Consider the following 23312-nt stretch of genomic DNA (forward strand, 5'->3'; position numbering starts at 1 on the left):
AGGTCAGCACACCATATGCCTTCTTAACCACCTTATCAACTTGCGAGGCAACTTTGAAGGATCTATGGACTTGGACCCCAAGATCCCTCTGTTCCTCTACACTACTAAAAATCCTGCCATTAACCTTATACTCTGCCTTCAAGTTCATTCTTCCAAAGTGTATCACTTCACACTTTCTCCGTATTGAACTCCATCTGCCACTTCTCCACCCAACTCTGCATCCTGTCTATGTCCCATTGTAACCTACGACAAGCTTCTACAGTATACACAATGTTTAAGGTGAGAGGTGTAAGATTTAATGGGAACCTGAGGGGCAACATTTTCCACACATATATGGAACGAGCTGCCAGAGGAAGTGGTTGAGGCAGATACAATAATGACACTTAAAAGACATTTGAACAGGAGCATGGATAGGAAGGTATAGAGGGACTCTAGTCAAAAGCGGGCAAATGGGGGCTAATTTAGATGGGCATTTTGCCTGGCATAGATGAGTTGGGCCAAAGGGCCTGCTTCCATGCTGAATGACTCCCTGACTATAGCTGTAGGACATGCCCAGGCATGCTGTACTAAAGAAGACAAAACATCGGAGCTGAAAATCACAGGTTATAGCAGAAATGGCCATTATCTAAAAGGTGAAGGTATTAAATCTGAAGGCTACAGCCACCCAGATGGAAGATGAAGTGTTGTTCCTCAGTCTTGAGGTGGGCCTTGTTGAACAATGCAGGAGGGCCACAGTCAGAAAGGTCAGACTGGGAGTGGATGGTGAGCTAAAGTTGCAGGCAATCGCTAACTAAAGTTCATTCCTGTGGACTGAGTATAGGCGCTCCAAAACCACCACTCAATCCACTTTTGGTTTCTCTAATGTGGAGACCACAACATCGTGAACATTGAAAGTAGTACACAAGGTTGGAAAAATGCAAGTGAACCACTGCTTCACCTGCCTGATTCCCTGGAGGGTTGGAAGTGAAGAGTAGAAAGGTCAGGTTGTCATATCTCATGCTGTTTCATTTCCTTGAAATGCTGTAACTGATTCAAGGGATCATCCTAAGCAACTTCAACTATTTCCAACAAGATTCCACCACCAGATACCTTCCCTTTGAGCATTTTGAAGGGATCACTCCTTTTGCAAACTCTTTGGCTGCTTTCCAGTTTCCACTAACCACTTCCCATGGAAGGAGATGCAACTCCTGTCCTTTTCCCTCTTCCCTTCCCACATTCCAGGTATCCAAACAGATGAAGAAGCAATTCATTTGCACTTCTTCCAGTCTAATGTAAAATATTCAGTGTTAACAATGTGGTCTCCTTACAATTGAGAAAGCAAATGCAGATTGAATGGTCATTTCGCAGAACACCTACATTCATACTGCGGGAGTGACTGGGAACTTCTGGTTGCCTGCCACTTTAATTCTCCATCCCATTCTCACTCTGACCTTTCTGTCTGTGGTCTCCAACAAGACCTAATGCAACTTGAAGAACAGCACTGCAGCTTCTGTGCTTCCCTGATTCAATGTCAAATTCTTAATTTTTAGCTAACTTGTTCTTTGTCTGAATCAGAACTGGCCATTTCTGCTGCAAGTCAGCTGTGATTTTGGCTTAGTTTTTCCTCTCTCTATTAGTAAAGTCTGACCTGCTGTTAGCAACACATAATACAGATAAAGGAGCACAAATCACCTTCTAACTGCATTTACTTATTTGACAGTGTCTCACCCTATCACATATTTTCTTGTCTTATCCATTCACCATCTTCTAAGCAACTTAAATTACCTTTTTTGTTTATTCCCTGCCTAGTTGTAAGAATGGCCCCTGACCCAAATGTCAACTGGCTTCCTTTCCCACAATGCTGCCTGACCCAAGTATTTCCAGGATTTTCTGTTATTTCAGATTTCTGGCATAAATAGCATTTCAGATTTTCATTTGATACAAGGAATAATGTGAATACTTAGTGCCTTTCTTTACAAAGATGGGACAGCGTCTTACATTGCAGTTCAGCCAAATCAGTGTGAAATATAGATGAAATAGAAAGAGCAAAACAGCCAGCATTAAGGGACTTATCAGAACATGGAAGAGGGTTCAAGATAGTTAATTGCCTGGCTCGAATATATCCTGGGCTGCTGAAAGCAGCAAGGGAGGAAATTGCAGAGATTTCGTATTTTCATTCCCCCTTGGCTACCCAGATAGTACTACAGCGTTATTAGACTGCTAATGTTGTACCATTTGTTTAAAGCAGGAGATGGGAAGAAGAACCAAAGATAGTTTAACTTCACTGGTGGGGAGATGATCAGAATCATTCCAAGGGACAGCGGAGACCTTGATTCAGAAAAGCAAAATTAATCAGAGGTATTCAGCATGAACTTGTCAAGGGAAGACAGTGACTGAATTTTTTAGGGGGGTAATGAGGGTCAATGAGAGCAATGAGTTTGATGGGTTCCACAGGGATCAAAACAAGCTTTTGTCAAAGTCCCATGTGGCAGACCAGCCAAAGATGTATAAGCTTGCGGGATCCAGAAGGAGTGGTACTTTACATCCAAAACCAGATCAGAGGACAGAGAGCAAGGATACTTTAATGGTTGCAAGGCTGTTACCAATGGGATTCCAGAAGACTCAGGACTTGGTCCCTTATTTTTTTGTATTATATATTGGTCATCTAGGCTTTGATGTGGGGTCACGATGAATAAATTTGCATATGATGTAAAAATTGGTAGAGGTTGGGGAGGGTGGAAGTTAGATTGCAGGAAGACGCAGACAGTCTGATCAGTTAAGCAGAAAATAGCATGGAGTCATACAGCATGGAAACAGACCCTTCAGCCCAACTCGTCCATGCTGACCAAGAGTCCCAGTTAAGCTCGTCCCATATCCCTCTAAACCTTTCCTATGCATGTACCTCTCCAAGCACCTTTTAAATATTGTTAATGTACCTGCCTCAACCATTTCCTCTAGCAGCTCCTTCTCTGGGTGCAAAAGTTGCCCCTCAGGTTCCTATTAAATAGCTTCCCTCTCACTTTAAACCTATGCCCTCTAGTTCTCGATACCCCAAAACTGGGAAAACAACTGTGCGCATATATCCTATCTACACCCCTCATAATTTTATACATCTCTATAAGATCACCACTCATTCTCCAATGAGAAAAGGTCCAACCTGCTGAATCTCTCTACATAACCCAGTTCCAGCAACATCCTTGTAAATCTCCTCTGCACCATTTCCAACTTAATGGCATCTTTCCTATAGCAGGGTAACCAAATCTGAAAACAATTCTCCAAATGCAGTCTCACCATTATCTTGTACAATGGTAATCTGGTGGAATTTATTAAGAAAAGTCTAACTACTGCATTTGGAGAGGTGCAACAAGGCATAGTGATATACAATAAATGAGAGGATATGGAATAATGTTGGAAGAACATCGGAGCCCTGGAGTGTACAATCCACAGATCATTAAAAGTGGGACAGGTCAAAAAAAGTACTTTGCCTTATTGACCAAGAGTACAAGAGCAAAGAAATAAGTTGGAATTAGTTGAACTATAGCTTGGATATTACCTACAGTTCAGATAACCACCTAACTGGAAAGATGTGATTGTGATGCTGTTCTGTAAAGATATTGCCAGAATCAAAAATTTTAATCACTGAAGACACAAAAAAGTTAGGACCACTTTCTTTGGAATAGAAGATGCTTGGGGGTGGGGAGGAAGGGAGAAGACTTCATTGAAGGTGTATAAAATTATGAGGTCCAAGAGTAAAGAGGCTAAAACGATTTTCCTTTACAGGGGTGTTTAAAAAAAAACACAAGGCATACATTTAAAGTAATTGGTGGAAGGATTAGAGGGGAGATGAGGAAAATGAGGACAAGTATTTTCCCCTCCAGTAGGGGTCTGGAGCTCACACCCTGAAAGGGCAATACAGACAGAAATCTTCATCACATTTAAAAAGTACTGAGATAATACTTGAAGACCCATGACTTGCAGGGCTTCAGAGCTAGCACGAAAGGTGCAATCTAGGTGGCTAGTTTTTATTGCACCGAACCACATAGTCATCATGTGCTAAATGGCCTCATCCATGTCAAACTTTCTATGACTCCATGCTTGCAGGAAAACAACCTCAAATATTTCCACATGTCATTGACAAGGTGACTGGTCATTAAAATGCCCAAAGGCATTGTCAAGGGTAAGCTGTACCTTGAAGTTGTCACAGAGTCAGAGAGTTACAGCACAGAAACACGCCCCCAGCCCACTAAGTCCACACCAACCATCAATCACCCAAAGACGTTTGGGATCGATTGATGCTTGGATATTACAGGAATCAAGGGATATAGGGTTGGTGCAGGAAAGTGGTGCAGAGGTAAATGATCAGCCATGAGCATTGCGGTTTTCTTTGTCATAATATTCCTTCCAAGATGGCAAATGGAGAAAGCCATTCTTGAAAAAAAAAATTGTCCTAGTTATACATGTTTTCTTAAGTGATCTCCAAGTAATGAGTAACAGGTAGAAGTTCTTTAGAAGATCTGTTCAAAGCCTTGAGGTCTGAGTGATACACCATGGGTTTAAATTTGAAATTTCCCCACAGCATTCTAACCAAACTTAAGAGCCAAGCCATCTTTGATGGGTTTCAATGCTCACACAGTCTTTCCCTCTTTGGAAATACACTTTCACTGTTACATAAATTTCCAATAAAACTCTCTGGCATTGATGTTAAAGTCGTTTCTATGAGTAGACAGCCTTTTCAATTTTCCTCAGATAGGCAGGCACTTCTCAGCCCCTTCAGTATCGGAATTAGCAGCATTACCCATCACTTTGATGTATGCATTTTGTAAAGTCACTTAAAACATTTAAACTTGCACCACAACCTTCCAACCATTAGCCCTCACCTTGTTCATTCTTTAAGTCATGAATGATCAAGAGGTAGTTTGCTTTGGTCTTCGATCCAGATGGCCAAGAGCCCTTCCAAATTTTCCATGTAAAAGTTACTGAGATAGTACTTAACAAGGTGTCACATTTGTGCACTCTGATTTTGCCAGCATTACCATGGATTGTTCTTTTTTCCCCAATCACAGGAGGCAGCCCAAGTTCTTTCCTGTTATTAATAGCCGGCTCTCAGTTATCAAAATGCTTTTAAAATTTTTGAAGTTATAGTTTTCCTTGTTTTACTATGACCAGACTCATTACTGTCACTTAATGAACACTTTGATATTTATCAGGGATTGAACAACTATATTACCATAGAAAGTCATTGATCACATACTTCACATGACATCAACAAGGAGACCAAGACTGATGAGGGAAAGATATTATGGAAATAGAGGGGCAAATCCACAAACAAATTTGAAAACAAGGGAAAGCATTTTAAGATTAAGATATTAATTTGTGTTGTTCAATGAATATAATGATAATGTGGAAAAGGATCTGGTGAAAGTCAGGATGTGAACAAAATTTTGGATGAAAATTTATGGATGCTGGCAAAGAGTACAATAATCAGAATAGATAACCTTAACGGAAAAAGGGAGCAGGCAGATGTTACAAAAGTGGAAAATGAGGAACCAAATGATAATGCTGATGTATTTAAACCAGAGATGAGTTTCTGACTATACAACACCAACATTATGAACAGTCTGATTTGATTTTAGACAATTGCTAGGGAGAGGAATGGATTTAGTGGCAGAGAGGCAGAATTTCAGAGAAAAGGACAGACAAGAGCTCAAGTCTTCCCAATATTTAACTGAAGGAACCTTCTGTTCAACCAATACCATTTTCAATTCGAGGTAACAAAGGGATTGAGAGAGGTGGTGAAGGAGTGAGGTGTTATCAGCCTATATCTGTTAAAACAGCAGCAGCATGCAAATCATGCAATATGCCTGATCAATGCCCGCATGGCAAATAGTCACTCCACACTGTTCATATAGGCGGCTTTACAGCATTCAAAGTTTCTCAATAGCACCACTAAAATACATGATCACCACCAGTTAGGCTGATGGCAACAAAATGTATGGGGAGAAGACATTACCTCATTGTTCCTTTAAATTGTAAATCCTTCCTATTTGGACATACATTAGAAACTACTTTATTAATTGACAGGTTGGAAATCTATGCCATCGATACATTTACAAAGTTAATTCAAATTATATGGCCATAATTATAAAGCATTTTCCATTTTAAGGGACATGGACATCATTGGCATTTATGCCCATCCTTAAATGCACTAAAAGTGGTGGTGAGGAGCCATCCATTACAATCCATTCAGTGAAAGTATTCCCACAGAACTGGTGAATTGGGAGTTCTAGGAATTAAACCAGCAACAAAGGAACAGTGATATATTTTCAAGTCAGGATAGTTGCCAACCTTTAGGATAACATGCAAGTGATTGCACTCCATGTACCTGATGGCCTCGTCTCTCTTGGTGTAGCAGTTATGGATTTGAAATGGCTCCGCCGAAGTCACCAGTGAACTGCAGTGCGTCTTGAAATAAACACACATCCATGGCATACCAGTGGTGTACCGGATGTTTAGGATGGTGGATCATATGCCAACCAAACAGAAAATTATTTTCTGAATGTTGCCATACTATGAGTGTAGTTGGAACTAAATATCCAGATAAGTGGGGAATATCATGCCACTCTCCTGACTTGTGCCTTGTAGACAGCAGAAAGACCTTATGGTGTCAGGAAGTTGCTTGCTGCAGAGTATGCAGCTTTTGACATGCGCTTATACCACAGTACTGTGCCTGCAGGAGACTGGCTTCATTAACACTCAACAAGCTTGACATCAACAGCCAACTTGATTGCACGACGACCACTAATCTAAACATTTCAATTCCCTTCAAGGCCAATGTACCATGGCTCAGAGTGTATGGTCTACAAAATACATTGCAATTACTTGCTTATACCACAATGACAGCACCAGAAACCCTTGACATTTACATCTCAGTCAGTCAAGGGCAGCAAACTGTGGGCTCTCCGACAAGTTAGACACCAACCCAACTGGGAAATTTATTGCCATTTCATCATCATTGCTGGGTACAAGTCCTGAAATCTCCATCCATCAGCTTTGTGGGAATACCTTCATCAGAAGACCTACAGCTGTTTCAAAAGGAACTACCACCTTCAAGGAAAATTAGGAATGGGCAACAAATGCCATTCTTGCCCATCAGCCCATCCCTGAAAAAAGTGAATAATTCCCGAGCTTTACCAAACAAGGATAGTTCTTTAAAATATCCCAGAGATTCAAAACTTGAATAGATCTACATTTTACAAGTTTATGACAACCAATGTTAATATTTGATTAGATTTCACAATGTGAATGATGAAAATTTGGGCCTTCATGATGATCAAACATGCAGAGGTTGTTGTTTCAATACCCAATTTTGGTTTTAAATTGCCTTTAATTCAAATAGGATCTCAGAACTAGATGCGATCTTATTGAGATTTTCAATGCAAATACTGGATATTATTCAACACTGCCTATATGTGTTCAATGTAAAAGCATGTCTTCAGTTACTCCATTGATGATTGTGATAAAGCAATATTCAAACAGAAAAACAGACCAACAGTACACACAATTATGGTGGTGCCAGTGAGCCAGCATGCTTTCATGAAAAAAAAATTGGACTGAATACAGCACGTTAATGTGAAAATCTGCCTGCAAATCTTAGCTATTAGAACATCTTATATGAAAGTAGCTTGAATTGTCATTCAAGTTGGTAAAGTTATCTAAGAGTACAAAATTACACGGTAGCGTAGCGGTTGGCATGATGCTATTACAGTGCCAGCCAACCAGGGTTCCATTCCCATCGCTGTAAGGAGTTTGTACATTCTCCCCGTGTCTATGTGGGTTTCCTCCGGGTGTTCCAGTTTCCTCCTACATTCCAAAGACGTACCAGTAGGTTAACATGGGTTTAAATGGACAGCATGGACTTGTTGGGCCAGAAGGCCTGTAAATAAAGTTTTAAAATATTATAGTTTAATGGAAATCTCAAAGAGCACAGAAATGACTATTAAGGGAAAAAATGTCATAAAGTGAAGTAATGAATGCCCTTTTGCAATCAGAGTTGAGATCAAGGTTAAGCTTCTATCATAGCAGAGGTCAATGAGCTTTCTTCCCTTTTTCTGCAGTCCCTCAGAATTGAAGACTTGCTTCCACACAACTCCTGTGTTCTGAGTGACTGACAAGGAAAATATAGGACCCAGCAGGGTGGCAACAGAGTTTCGGAAGCGCTGTGCTCTTTCGGGTATTTATGCTGGGCTTCTGTGTGCTACTAACACTTGGACTTGAGGTTTTGTAGTGCCAGCCCAAGTGCTCTTTCTCTGCAGGGAGTTTTATTCCACAGCTAATATCTAACCTGACAAGGAGTGCCTAGAACATAAGGCAATGCATTTCACAATGGCATTATCTCCCATCCAAAAGGAAATAAATAAATTGGAACCACATACAGGAGAATTTGAGTACTGTGAGCAATTCTGGGCACCACTACATTGGCCTTTGTAGTCCCACTGAAGGTGAAACTGGCTTGAAGGCTAAAGGCCCTGTTGCTATGCACCAAGGAGTAAAAGCATAACAAGATCCAGTTGTCCTTCTTTAAATTCTCACCTCCAAGTATTCCCATTCACTTTGCTTTTTTTTGGAAACACTCTCATTGTTGTCATGCAGATAACTTTGAAAGATTCTCCAGACATCAATTAAGAGAAATTACAGTTAATTTGTTTAATGTTGGCAGGGCAATTTTCTTTTCTTTGAATAATGCTTACAGGATCTTTATATTTTTCAGAGTAAGCATAGTTGGTTTTAACGTTTCACCTGAAGATGGTCACTTCCAACACTGTGCAGCGCATTGCCAAAGTGCAATAGTTGATTTTGTGCTAGAGTCATACATAAAATGGGCTTGAATCAACAAATTTCTTCCTAGAAGGCAAGTGTGCTATTTACAGAGCCGAGATGACAAGCAGGTGACAATCCGCATCATTTCACATCAACATTCTTGTCTCATCCACTTCGAGAGATGGCTTAAATTTTTTTTATTTATCATTGGAATGATTATGCTTCCTACAGTTGGTTATATTTGGAAGATGCCTTACTAATCTTAGAAGAAAATGTTATCCAAAACCATGAAAAGGTATAGAAATAAAGTTGCACATTCAGAACGGAGACATTTTTCTACAAACAAGGGAAAGGTATATGCAGTTAAAAGGGGCCATATTGCAAGTTGCAGTGCAGTTTTGGTGAGAAATTTGCCAATCAGTAGGCTAGTGGGGAAAAAAAAATTCCTACATTTTTAACAATGCTAATGCACAACTACAAATACTAATCTTATGCAAAAACAATTTTTTATTTTCACTGTCATAAATTTATGCACATCATGCAATTTACTCGTAGGATGCTTATGGTATTACACAATAGGAATCAGAACAAAGTAGGTGGAGTCTACAAGGCATAGTTAAAAACCAAGTAATAGTTAACACCAAATTCCCATCGTAACTACCCTAATGTTCATATTTTGATTAAGTTTAATTCCCGCACTTGCAATAACAAATGCACATACAAACTCATCAGCCTGCAATTACCCCACCCTGACGGTGCTGATACTGCAGCACCATCATTGAGAGAGCTTGCATCAGCAGTCTCCATTATAAACAAAAAATTTACAATGAAAAAGACTGAGAAAAATATATACAAGATGAACTCTGCTATCTGGGGTCACTTTTGTTGCAGTCTAGACTATTGTGGTTTAATGAGCTAGGTTTGTTCCAACATACATAAACTACTCTGCGTTAAATCAGAATGCAAACAGTTTTTATTTCTATCCTTTTTGATTGTTTATACCAGTATGGGAAATGCAGTCATCTTCAAAACACTAGACTCATTTCAGAAGCCAGTTGCAATTATTAAATATAAACCTTTAGTATCCTGCAACCTGAAAGTCACAAGTTGACATTTGCTCGTTCAGTCACGATATTTTTATTAATTATAAGGGTGTTCACGAGCAGATTTATCACCCCCAAGATAAAGGCTGAAATAAGCTAAAATCCTGACAATATTTCCTTTCTCACTCTCACTGAATCAGAATTGGAAGCAATTAAGTGACAAGGCTTACAGGAACAGAAGCAGAAAAAAAATTGACCAGAACCTCAGAAACTCTATGGACATCGAAAGAATTTTGCCTGGAATTTACAGAGACTAAGCACAGATAACTGTAACTTGGTTTAGGAGATAAATGGTAGGAGTGAAAAGAACAGGCAAGGTGAAGAGGGATTACATCATAGCAGAATACAAGATCAAGTAGATGAAACACTGGCATTTCATTGAATATCTTAGTGAAGGTAATAACTGTCACTTCTTAAAAATGACAAACTTGAATTTAAAGCCAGAAACACAGCACCAGGCCACAGAACCTTAGAGCGGGGAATATCATTTGGCCCATTCAGGCCCTGATGACTCCATAATTAATTCTATTCCCCAGTTTTCTTCCCGTGTCCTTGTGTGTTCTTTTGCTTTGAGTAGTCCTCCAATATTCTTCTAAAGATCCTAGGACTTCTGACTCAACCACTCCATGGCAAAGCATTCGATTCTTCAACAAAATTTTGCCTCCTTTTAAATGAAAATCAGAAGACTGCAAATGCTGGAAATTTGAACAAAAAATGCTCGAAACACTCAGCAAATCAGGCGCCATCTGTAGAAAAGGAAACAGAATTAACGCTTCAGGTTGAAGACTGTTCTGATGAAGAATCATTGATCTGATATATTAACTCTCTATCTGCAGATGCTGCTTTATCTGCTGAATGTCTCCAGCATTTTGTTTGTTTCTCCTGACTTTAGACTTATTGATACAATTTTAAATGACTGAATCCCTGGTATAGTCTCGACATCAGGAGTAGATAGAGTAAATGAAGAATTATCAAAGCATTTGTCTGAGTATGTGCTCCAGCAGAAGTAATAAGTAACTCATCTCTCAATTTTAAATGTCCCTCATTGATGGGACCCTCATGAATCTCTGTTGCGCAGTCTCAGAAAATGCAAAACTGCACACACAACTGCAGTCAAGACAACTTGTACACAGGGTTTACCACCATATCTTTTTTGTTCACTCTGCATATATATTTTAAAACCCAGCTGAAGAGAGTGTAAATGGAAGACCAAGGAGCAAAAATAATTTGTTTAGGCGTTAACAGCCTTAAAATAGTCTTGGAAAAAATTAAGCAAAGCAAGTACCTCCATAGCTTTTGACCAAGGGAAAAGCATGATGTTTAAAACAACTTATCTTGTTTACAACACTCCCATAGATGCATCAACAAATTAGGAGTTTCAGAAGTGAAAAGATCACAGCAGCAATAACAATGGTAGTATAAAATACATTGATATAATATGCTACAGTTTGAATACCAGTGAAGGATCATCATCAGTGGTATTTTCTCGTATTCTGCCTACATGCAAGATTCCAGTAGAGCCTTCAGCTGTGGAAGCAGTATTCAAATTTTTATAGCACTCGAGTTTAAATAAAATTAAGAATTGATAACAGTGCAACAATTTAATGGCCAAGACTAGAATAGATAGCAGAAATAAACCAGCTCATGACTACCCCACAATGCATCACAATCATACCTTTGGCCTCAACTTCACTTTCCTACTTGACCTCATAATCCTCAATTCTATTATGGTCCAGAAATTTACCTCAGCTTTGAGTACACTTAATAACTCTGCATCCATAGCTCGATAGGGGAGAGAATTCCAAAAATTCACAACTCTGAGATGAGCAAGAGCTATGTGAAGCACTGTTTGGCCTTGTAAAAAGTGACACAAATTTGCCTCCTCAAATATTTGAAAACAAAACAATATTTTTACTGGAGCAACACACATGAAATGCTGGAGGAACTCAGCAGGCCAGGCAACATCTATGGAACGAAATGAACAGTTGACGTTTCGGGCCAAGACCCTTCATCAGGACTGGAAAGAAAGAGGGTAGAAGCCAGAATAAAATGGGGGGGGGGGGTGCTACAGGGAAGGGGGAGAAGCACATGCTGGTGGCTGATAGGTGAATCCAGGTGAGGGGGTGGGGGCGTAAGTGGGAATGATGCGAGAAGCTGGGAGGTGATAGGTGGAAGAAGCAAAGGGTTGAACAAGATGGAATATGATAGGACAGTAGACCATGGAATAAAAGGGAAGGAAGTGGGGAACCAGAGGGAGGAAGGTGTGGGTTGGGTGGGGGTGGGGGTGGGGGTGGGGGTGGGGGTGGGGGGAGGTCGTGAGGGCAGGGGAGGGGAAAGAGGGCAGGTAAAGGAGCCAGAGGGATAAGGGAAAACTGAAGAGGGGTGTGGGAAAAGGTTACCTGAAGTTAGAGAAATCAATGTTGATGCCGTCAGGTTGGAGACTACCAAGACAGAATACAAGGTGTTGTTCCTCTAATCTTCATTTTACTGATCAATGAATATGAAGTGGAATCATCAGCAAAAGTTCATTGAGTTATATGAAGATGGAGAAAAAGGAAGGCAGAGACACAAAGACAATTCCAACAAAGCTGAATGGTTAAGATTAAAGAACAGCACTTTATCTTCCATCTAGGCACATTGCAGCTGTTGGTACTCCATACGGAATTGAACAATTTCAGGTAACCAGTCTTTCATACTTGTCAGTAGTAACCAGTTCTGATGCAAGGTCATCTACCTGCATCATTCATTCAAATTTTCTTTCCACAGTCAATGCCTGATCTGATGAGTTCTCATTTATTTCAGATTTCCAGCAACTGCTCTGCAAATCACAGCTTCAGCATGGGTTTTCCCCCTCCTTCTCTCTACTGCCCTCATCTTGCTCCATTTGTAAATTATAGCTCAGCTCGAAAGCAATCGTGTCACCATTGGATAACTGGTCTCCATGCTATCACAGGTATTCCCCTCCCCATCTCTTAACCTAAAATAGGTTTGATACTCGCCTTTCTAGTTCTGAGGAAGGATTATTAACATGAAATATTAAGTCTGTTATTCTCTCAACAGATGCTGTCTGATCTGCTGAGTATTCCCCAACAAGTTGTGTTTTTATTAGAGGCACCAAGGCTTCGGACATGAGAGAAACCTAGAGAAACTCTGAAAAGATGCAGAAAGATACTGGGAGCCATCACCTTATCAGAGGCTAAAGATTCAGTTGTAGATCTTTAGATGGTAATGAATGGACTGCAATGCTGGACACCAAAATGTTGATCTCCGAGGTGATGACAAGTCATCAGATTACAAGGGAAAATCCCAGTCTCAGACACACAAAAATCAATATTTCTGTGATATTTTATAGGAAGATTGCTACAAAAGCATTTCTAACTGTAGGTTGATGCAAAAGACAGCAGCCCACACTGCAGTGTTTGTGATTTGGTAGTTAGGATGACCTTGCAGACATTATACCATTTTGGGAAAAAAAACTTTATTGATTTAGTCATATTCTTGCATGGAATAATCCAATGCAATTTCACACCCATGATCCCTTTCCAAACCCATCTCTGATCTCAAAGACATCAGATCTCAGAGGATAATTGTGTCTTGAGAAATAAAGTGCAAGAAAGTTACTGCAGCGCACTTCTTAATGTCCTTCACAACAGCTTCATTGGGACCGTAGGCCCATTCAATCACCTGTATTGAACACCACACACCAACATGCATCAGAAATCTTTCTGTAAACAAGTGTATAAATACTGTCTTATGAAATTTTAAGACAAAAATGACAAATTAATCCATACCATTTAGTGCACTTAATAATTTGGATGAAATTTTGTCCAAATACTTCATATATTTGCCTTCACTATGTTTAAAGTAATTTTTACCAAAATTTGATTTTTCTCCATTTTAACTTTGATTTGTGTGAAATACCACAAGATAAAAATGTACTTGCTAAAATTATCACATAATATACGATAATGGTGGTGTACATCCATGAATATTAACCATTACAGCTTTACCACAAAATGTACATATAGGGAGAAAAAATAAGATCTGCAATTACATTAAAATGTGAATTACACAGAATACACATATGTGAATTACACATAATAATGCATGAAAAGTGAGCCAATTGTCAATAAAATATCTGCAATCCAATGAGGAATTTTCTTAACACCTTCTAATATGCAGTATAACACAATTTTCTAATGCAATGTAGTGCACAATGTTCCAATATTCCTGCAACTTCAAATGGTTGTAAAGCTTTCAAGCTTCTTTCTAATTACATTGCCATATCATCTTCAAGATCGTGCTGCATCCCTTTAGACAGTTGGTCACAATAAGATGCTGGTTAATTTCCTGATAATGCTATGTACAGAGATATTTTGTAGTTCCATTGTCAATCTGCAAAATCTATATCAAATGCATAAAAATATTTGCCAAAACTCATTACATGAGACAAAGTTAAGTTTTACTGCATGCCATCCTACCAGGATTCAGCAAAATTAAGTTTCCTTTTACACAAATTAATAAAACACACCAGTTACAACACCACATATCAGAAAATGAAAAAAATAAGGATCCTTGCTACACATCTTCCCACCTCAACGAACCTGTTCTAGTCCATACCACAAGGTAGTGAGCTATTCATAAACGACAGAATTCAGATGATAATTCCAATTACTAAAAAGCAAGGCAATGATGAAAATCGTGTCGACTAAAATAGTAACATTTAAAAAAGCTGAATACAATAGTTGTAGTAAAAATAACCTAATTTAATTTAAAAAATAATTATTGATTCTCGTCTTCATTTCGATGAGTCGAAAACGAAGATCTGTAATCGATTTTACGTTAAAAGCGGTAAGATTATGTCTGATGTACTCGAGTGCTATATTTATACTCATCTATTTTAGGATCCTCGGGAACACGGCTTAATCCCGTTTTATCTATTCACCCAGATTTAAACACGTTACACCCACACCACCCTTGATAAATTTTAAAAGAACCCCTAAGAAAAATAATGTATTTTACATTATTTAAGTCTGGTTACAGTAGTCGGATATGAACCAAGCCGAACTCTCACCTGGTTTCAACATGTCGTACGCTCGACAGCTATATGGACACACACACATGCGAATGTATATTTAACATCTCTAAGAACATTGCAGCTATAAAGAACTGAAGCAATGTAGCATCCTGCCTGGTAATAATGCGCACGTACTGTCTGTTCGAAATCCCCGGTGGTTACTGCATCTCCCCAAGCACACAAGCTGCTACTGCGGCCTATTGGGGAGAGGGGGGACTAGGCCGCCGGGCTAATTTTACCCAGTCAAACCCTTCCATACGTCGCTTCCGCGAATCCTTTATTCAGTCCGTCACCAAGAACGATGATGACCTTCTCACTATGCGTGGCGCACATTTACCATTGGTTTTTTATTCAATTTTTTTCGTTCGGTAAAAGACAAATACAGTTTAAACTAAAGGGCGAGTGATTTAATTTATAGAAAAAATATAAACACTTACCGGTCCCCCACCGAGAGGATTTGTTGCAGCGAGTCGGGAGCATGGCTAAACCCTGCCCCCCAACACCCAGGCCCTCTCTCTTCCCCCACCCTCGGCAACTCCAACCAAACCTGATGGAGGAAGCAGTGACGCGCCCTAACAGACAGCGACCAATGGAGGCGGGAGAAGCAGCCTTGCCCGGGGTTACTCTAAATATAAATGTTTAAAAGGCTCAAGAAGACTACACCCAAAGTAGAGAATCTCTATTGACGATTGGCACAAGTCATTCTGTACTTAGTTGACCATCAAGTGAAAGAAGAAAGTGAGCGTGAATGCGCATCGGCAATTAACACATCTATCTGAACTATTGCACCGAATAGCAGGTTTAGATGTGTGATCAGTTGCACAATGTATAGTTACAGCAATGTATGGGCTGATGCAAAATTACCCATAACGTTGCAGGTTCCACTAAAATGCTACTCCCGTTATGTCAACGTACTTTTTGATTTATTTTGCTACTGCTCTCAAATTCCCCACATTCCTATTAAGGGTAACTCTTGATGAATGCCTTCAAGAAACACTGCCCTGGTGCATCCATCTTCGGCAACCTCGCCACTTATGGTTAATACTGATCTGCAATAATACAGGGCGATATGATAGATTTCAACAGGTTGTTTCGACACAATTTGCAACCCCTGACCCACTAAATCCAACAAGGTCATCTTTCCGCAATCAAGTACCTTCCCCACAGTTAACCATCAAGATGGGCCTTTTATAAAATTATTAAACGGATCTTGAAAGCAGCTGCTACAGTTTTTTTTCCCCTTTGCTTTCTGCCATTCGCCCTGTTCCACCCCACCCCCATTTGCCCGGATACCCGCCAATCACCGGAGCACAATGGTGACATTGAGCCAATGAACGGCGGCCGAGGGCGGGGTTAATCAGCTATCACGTTAGTCTGAGACAGCGCCGCGGGCGTTCGAGCTCCGGTGTCCACCGTAAGTGCGGCGTTGCCGCTGGAACTTGCTTGACCGTTAACAAAACGAGTCTACTTCACAAGACCAATAAACGAGCTGCCTTACCTACCATCCGGAAACTCTGTGTGGACTCATAGAGCGACTAAACGGGATAAAACTAAAGCTAAAACCTATGGGAAAACCCCACCCCCAACCTGACCCGGCATCACCGCCCTGTGCATGCGTCATCACGCCCTACGTCAATTGCTAATAACTGGAGGAGGGGGGACGCAAGCGCGCTGACGTCGGTTTTGAGCGCGTTTTCAGCAGGGTCGAGAAAGTAACAATTTCCCGGCCAAGCAAGTTGGTTATAAAGTTTACACCTGCAATCTCTTTTTCCTGAACTGATTAAAAATAATTCTAATACTTCTTAATCCAATTTTGGTACTGAGGTGAGTTTCATGTTCAAATAAATTTTGGGGGACAACGTTTTCATTATTAGATTACTTGTGTTACTTTGCACTGCGTATATTTGCTGTGAATCATCAATGAAAGTGCATAATTGGAATATAAAGTCCATTATCACGATTTGTATCTTGCATTTCTAAGGAACAATACAGATCTAACACGATAGAGACTTGCTGAGTTAAATAGATGTGCATGTACTCGGGTCTTTAGTGATTTACCGTCATAAAATACGTACGTTACAGTTTTTTTTTCCCATGTATTCAATTTGGGTGGGGGGTGAGAATTGGATATAGCTAGTTTAGTGATCTCCATTAATTCCGTATACTTTGAGTGCTAGACGAGCAGATTTTTCCGGAATGTTGAATGTTACTCTCTTAATATGCCGACAAACATTTAATTGTCTATTTCAGATTTTAAACAATAGAATAATACATTTTCCCATAAATCCATTAAATTTCAAGGCAGCATGGGAAATGAGACCCTGGTAAAATTCAAGGAGGCTTGGGGAAACAGCCAGGTGAGCTTCAAGGGAGCTAGGGATATGGAACCAGGTGAGATTCAAGGGAGATAGAGATACAGAGCCAGGTGAGTCCCAAGGGATATTGGGATACGGAGCCAGGTGGGTTTGACTTTGAAGGGTGCTTGGCAAATGCAGTCAGGTGGGTTTGATTTTCAAAGGAGCTTGGCAAACTAGGACCCTGGTGGAGGTATGGGAACCGTGTCCCCAGTAAATGGGAGGGAGCGCGGGAGCCCGAACTAAACTGGTGAGCCAGATGCCAAACTATCAGGATTTTTGATTAATGGGTTAGTAGGTTACTGCAGTTTTACTGTATTGCCTATCCTTAACTGTAGTCAAACTGATTGGCTTGCTAGGTCATTTACAAGTCAACCACATTGATGCATCTGGAGTTGCATGTAAATGAGAGTCAGTAATGATTTCCTACCCTGAGCCAACATTAGCAAACTCTCTCCATTCACGAATACCAGGTTTCATTCAGGTTAACAGGGACTGGGAGGCAATAAATTTCTTTTGTCATAGTTGTGAAGGATGTTACTGGTGTCTTTAATTAGAGCCACTTGTTGACCATCTGTACAATAATGATCAGAGAGTTTCAGACAAGGGATTGTGTGTCCAAGTTTGCATGATTAGTGCTTAATAAGCATTACCAAAAGGAGCATAAAATTAGACATTGATTAATTCATGGTCAAAACTGGATAGATTTCAGTTTGGATTTCAACCACCTCATGGATGAAAAAAAATTTCCTCATTCCTTCTAGATTTCCTACCCCTTATGGGATTGCATTTCCAGAGGGCCCATCTTTTGGAATCACAACAGGTTAAAGGTGAGATCAGGCATAATCTGATCAAATGGTGGAACAGTCTCAACAGACTGTATGGCCTATTTTTATTTCTTTATCCTTTTTAAAAGAGTGCTAATTGAGGCAAGGGGTCTTGATAGTACATGGAAATAAGGGTTGAGATGAGTTGATAAGTGTCAAAGATTCAGCGTGAAAGGCAAAAGTAACAGGGAAATTGAGGATGTCTTTTATGCAGGAGTTACTATAATCGAGCTTGCTTGGCATGAAAGGGCAGTGGAAACAAATTCAATAATAACTTTAAAAGAGAAGGAACTTAGAAAAGTATTTGAAGAGGGAGGAAACAATGCAGGGTTGTACAGAATGGCCAGATAGGTAAACTAATTGGATACCTCTTTCATAGCACCAGTACAGATGTTAATTTTTATCCTTTGTTTCTTAAATACAGAAGCATAAGTATTGTTGTATGTAAGTTGTATTATCTTAAAAATATTTCAGAAATTACAAGTATACTAATATGGTGAACATTGATACTTGAAACACCTATGGTTGTCTATATTGGAATAACTCGGTCTTTGATGAGGTGGGTAAATTGGAAGCAGGCCAATGGACGCTGCTCCCAAATTCAGAGATGTGTCCATTGACTATAAAGACAGTCCTGAGAAAGGAAAACATATGGATAATTAATTATGGATTTTTAATTAGAACTCTGAAAGAGTTTAGCTTTCAGAATATGGTTCATTGATGTGGGCTGTCAACAATTAAATTTAACAAGAAGAGAATGTGTGCTCATTTTCCGTAAAGAAAAAGCTAAATCAATTCTGGATGTTTGAAAGAAAAAATTGGATTGGATAGGACTTGATAAAATGAATTTATTCAATCCAAAAAACTTATGAAATTGAAACCATATTCATATTGTATGTTTAGTTATTGGGTTAATCATTTGTTTACTCAATTTAGTAAGTGCAAAGGGGAGCGAGGCTCCTAAAATAGAAGCTAATGAAAACCCTTGCACGGACTCATGCTCAAGATACACCCATCGGGGACATTGAATTACATCTAAATCTTGTGTCCAGAAAATTAAACATCTAATATTAATTGCCCAGTAGTAATATCTAAAGTTAGGCGAGAATGTGTGCACAGATAGCACAGGATGGCAAGTTACACAAATTTCTTGGCTTTGCAAGTGCTCCTTTGATAAGGAAATCAATTTGCAAATTGAGTCATTGATAAAGTACATAGCCTTCTATGAAGTTGTCATTTAATCTTGGTATATTGGGGGAAAGAATGTTATTTCTCCTATTGTTTGGGTAAGAAGAAAATAGAAAGGTAAATTTGAAAATCTGAAGAATTTGGGCGAGGGGTTTGATCAGCCAGAAAACTCAACTCAAAATAGTGTTGCTTCTATGTCTCTCTACTATATTGGCCTTGTCAATGCTGCATAATTAAATGCATGTTTAAGCATAATTGCAAGTACCGTGTACTTATATAAAAGCTTCTTCTCAATGTTTTAAGAATCTTATTGATTTTTGAGGACTAGTTTGAACGTCTTATCATAAATCATTGTCTAGCACAGATATAACTTGGCTCTTACAGATCTGTGCCAGCTCCCCTTGGTCAATTTAGAAGAACATTAATGTTCTATATTATAGCCTATAGTGTTTATACACCGTATTTGCTGGGCTTTTAATTTAAATTTCTTGAATGTAATTTTTTTTAGATTTTTGATCCTGTGCCTTATTGGCCTCACTTTTATCTTCAAGTCTGGTTCCCTTGAAGAGGTAGGTATGTTTAATCAAAAATATTAAATGTGTCTGTAGTTAACTGAAATAAATCTCATGTAATTATTAGCAACAAATTAATTTTTAAATGAATTAAAAGGTGAAGTCTGAAAAAATAATTTCAATGTAATTCAATTTATCTTCATTTTGGTTTTATTTGAAACTTGTGTCCTCTCCCTTTGTCCTGCTCCCTTGTTCTGTTCAAGGGAAGGCACATTGTTCTCCTTTTATTTTCTCTTTTCTTGTTACCTAGTTCCACAGAATATGATGTTCTGAATCTCAAGTACATTAGCAAATCATTAATACTCGCCATCATAAATCACTGTCCATTTTTGTTTTTGGTCAAATTGGGAAACATAGGAGAATGGAAATATGCTTTTGCTGCTAAGCGTGGAGTTTTCTAGTGTTAAAGTTACAGGACTTGATGTACTCCACATTAGATGCAGAGTAATATAAATATGTTCCCTATAAATTAACTTGCAGTTTTGTAGCAAACATTTCTGAATTTTGCATATGATATCTTCAAATTAGAACATTGGGCCCCTCATATCTGCCCCACTGATAGGATCAAGGTTCAACTCTTACCTCATTAGCACATTCTTGCACGTACCCTATATCCCTTGATTCACCTAGTGTATCAACTAACCTTTTTGTATGAAAGGGAAACAGACCATAAGTGTTAACTTAGTCACAGATGATGAAATGCATCATACAGCACTTTGCCTACAGTGCTGTTTGAATTATCATTTTAATGTAATCAAGTAGACTTAAATGGAAGTTTAAATTCGTTGGCTCTTTTTAATTAGTTTAACAATTGCTGTCTCTTTCATATGAAAATAACTCAAAGTGCCATGGTGTGCCAGAAAGAAAGATCTGAAAAGTTGGATTCTGGCAAATATTGATTTTGTAGTGAATTAAGTTCTGAATTAATAATATTTCTAGAACAGTACAGCACAATACAGGCCCTTCAGCCCACCATGTTGTGCCGACCTTTAAACCTCGCCTAAGACTATCTAACCCCTTCCTCCCACTTATCCCTCCATTTTAAATTCCTCCATGTGCTTATCTGGCAATCTCTTGAATTTGACCAATGTACCTGCCTCCACCACCGCCCCACGCAGCGCATTCCATGCCCCAACCATTCTCTGGGTAAAAGACCTTCCTCTGATATCTCCCTTGAACTTCCCACCCGTTACTTTAAAGGCATGCCCTCTTGTATTGAGCATTGCTGCCCTGGGAAAGAGGTGCTGGCTGTCCACTCTATCTATTCCTCTTAATAGATTTACTTGTAGGTAATGCTTGCTTGCACTAGCTGAATTTAGTGTGACACATCTAGTATTCATTATGATGCATTTCAAAGTTGACAACATCATTGTTAGTTAAATTGTCAATTGCAGAGTTTAACATATATTCCCAACATTTTAAAATAGAGTCAGTGTTAAAGCCATGAAGAAAGTACAGAAGCTACCACGAAGTCCATTCTTAACAAAGAACTGCTCAGAAAATGAATTTGAATCTTTGTTGTCAACACTGCCCCAAAAGCTGAATCAGAAGTTGCTTCCTTTCCAGAAAGAAGGTGTCAAGTTTGCCATTGAGAGAAATGGCAGGTAAGCAGATTTTTTTAATCAATTCAAACTTGTGCTAAAACACCATTATTGTACATTATTAGCTGATCTATGGCTTTACTTGTGCGACATTGTATTTTAGTGGGCCTGCCCCTCAAAGGCCATGCCTAAAGTACCCCCTGGTAGTTTAGATAACTTTGATTGAGATTAAAAAGAAGGCAGCAAGCTGCTTGTAAATTTCAATCTTCAGATTAGTAACTGGCTTTTTTTTGAAGGAAGTTTTTATTTTGTATGAAGTATGAAATATCTCTGAGACACTTTGTTTTATTGAAGGCACAGAATACAAGAAAATTAAGACACTCGACTGTAGATGCTGGAATCTCTAGCAACAAACAATCTGCTGGAGTAACTCTGTGGGTCAAACAGCATCTGTCGGAGGGAGGAATTTGTCAATGTTTGGGTCAAAGCCCCACGTCAGGTCCAAGGGGGGAGATGACCAGTATAAAGAGGAGAGGGGGAGTGGTGAGACAGGAGCCCGAGGTGATTAAGGATGGGTTAAAGATGACTGGGCAGAAGATCAGGCAGCATTGGACTAGATGGGCCAAAGGGCCTGTTTCTGTGCTGGAGTACTCTTTGACTGGCAGGTTGCAGCAGATAGGGGAGTGGAGTTGGGAGACGGTGGATGATAGATGGAGGCAGACTGGGGGGGGGGGGGCGGGGGGCGGTGGGGAGAGAAAAAATGAGAGGCACATGCCATGAGGTGGGAGGAGGGGAGAGTGAAGGTTGGACAGCTGCAGGAGGGTGAAGAGCAGGAGCACAAAGGGCTACCAATGCTGGAATTTGAGAAGGTGATAATGGGAACCATTAGAAGAGAAGTGAATGTTAGGTGGAACCAGAACCAGATTTGGTGGGAGGGGGAGGGTTTGAAACAGGACAAAAGTGGGAGGACTGGAGGAGAGAGAGGGGGCAGGGGAGGGAAGGGGGATATAACCACCAGAGGGGAGGGTTACCTAAAACTGTCATTGGGTTGTAGACTACCCAAGTGGAACATGAGGGGCTTTTTCCTCCATTTTGAAGTGGGCCTCATTCTGGCAGTGGAGGAAGCAGAGGATGGACAGGTTAGTGGGAGAAGAGGAAGGAGAATTGAAATGGCATGCAACTGGGAGCTATTGGTGGCCATTACAACAGAGTGCAGGTGCTCTGCAAAACAGTCGCCCAGTCTGCATGTGGTCTCACCGATGTAGAGGAGGCCACATCGGGAGCACAGAATACAAAAGATAAGGTTGGAAAGAGATGCATGTGAACCTTTGCCTCACTTGGAAGGGCTGTTTATGCCCTGGATAGTGATGTGGGAGGAGGTGTAATAACAAGTGTTACACTCCCTGTGTGTGATTGCATGGGAATGTGCCAGGAGTCAGGGAGGGATAGGTGGGGAGTGATGAACTGATCAGGGAGTCCCAGAAGGAGTAGTTCCTGCAGAAGGCAAAAAGGGATAGAGTGGAGAAGATGTGGCTGGTGGTGGGATCTTATTGTAGCTGGCATTGGAGAGTGTCCAGAGGAGGTTTGCAAGAATGATCCAGGGAATGAAAGGGTTAACAGGGTTAACATATGAGGAGCGTTTGATGGCTTTGGGCTTGTACTCGCTGGAGTTTAGAAGGATGGGAGGGGGGAGGGTGGAGAGAATCTCATTGAAACCTACTGGTGTTGAAAGGCCTACATAGAGTGCACGTGGAGAGGATTTCCAGTAGCGAGAGAGCCTAGGACCAGAGGGCACAGCCTCAGGTTGAACAGAGATGAGGAGGAATTTCTTTAGCTAGAGGGTGGTGAGTCCAT

The 23312-nt window shown here is 40.0% G+C and overlaps 2 protein-coding genes across 21 annotated transcripts in view; one reads left to right on the forward strand and one right to left on the reverse strand.

Annotated features, from left to right (window-relative positions):
- The window catches only part of LOC127577286 (R3H domain-containing protein 1-like), a 132466-nt gene extending 115879 nt beyond the window's left edge, over positions 1-16587 (reverse strand). For 6 of the 16 annotated variants that reach the window (XM_052028374.1, XM_052028401.1, XM_052028435.1 and 3 more), the window contains exon 1: positions 15414-15733. The gene's annotated coding sequence lies outside the window, so the exon portion shown is untranslated. Of the gene's footprint in view, positions 1-14973; positions 15104-15413; positions 15734-16474 lie in introns of those variants that run through there. The other 10 variants (XM_052028459.1, XM_052028484.1, XM_052028467.1 and 7 more) reach the window with 7 other exon arrangements.
- A 66-nt stretch (positions 16588-16653) lies between these two features.
- Positions 16654-23312, forward strand: part of zranb3 (zinc finger, RAN-binding domain containing 3) — a 102874-nt gene continuing 96215 nt past the window's right edge. For 4 of the 5 annotated variants that reach the window (XM_052028316.1, XM_052028325.1, XM_052028336.1 and 1 more), the window contains exons 1-3: positions 16654-16800; positions 19854-19914; positions 21345-21521. In XM_052028316.1, the coding sequence (XP_051884276.1) occupies positions 21361-21521 (161 nt within the window). In that variant the 5' untranslated portion in view covers positions 16654-16800; positions 19854-19914; positions 21345-21360. The remainder of the gene's footprint in view (positions 16801-19853; positions 19915-21344; positions 21522-23312) is intronic. The other variant, XM_052028344.1, reaches the window with a different exon arrangement.

This window comes from Pristis pectinata, chromosome 1 (genome assembly GCF_009764475.1).
Source record: "Pristis pectinata isolate sPriPec2 chromosome 1, sPriPec2.1.pri, whole genome shotgun sequence".
Classification (NCBI taxonomy): Eukaryota; Metazoa; Chordata; class Chondrichthyes; order Rhinopristiformes; family Pristidae; genus Pristis; species Pristis pectinata.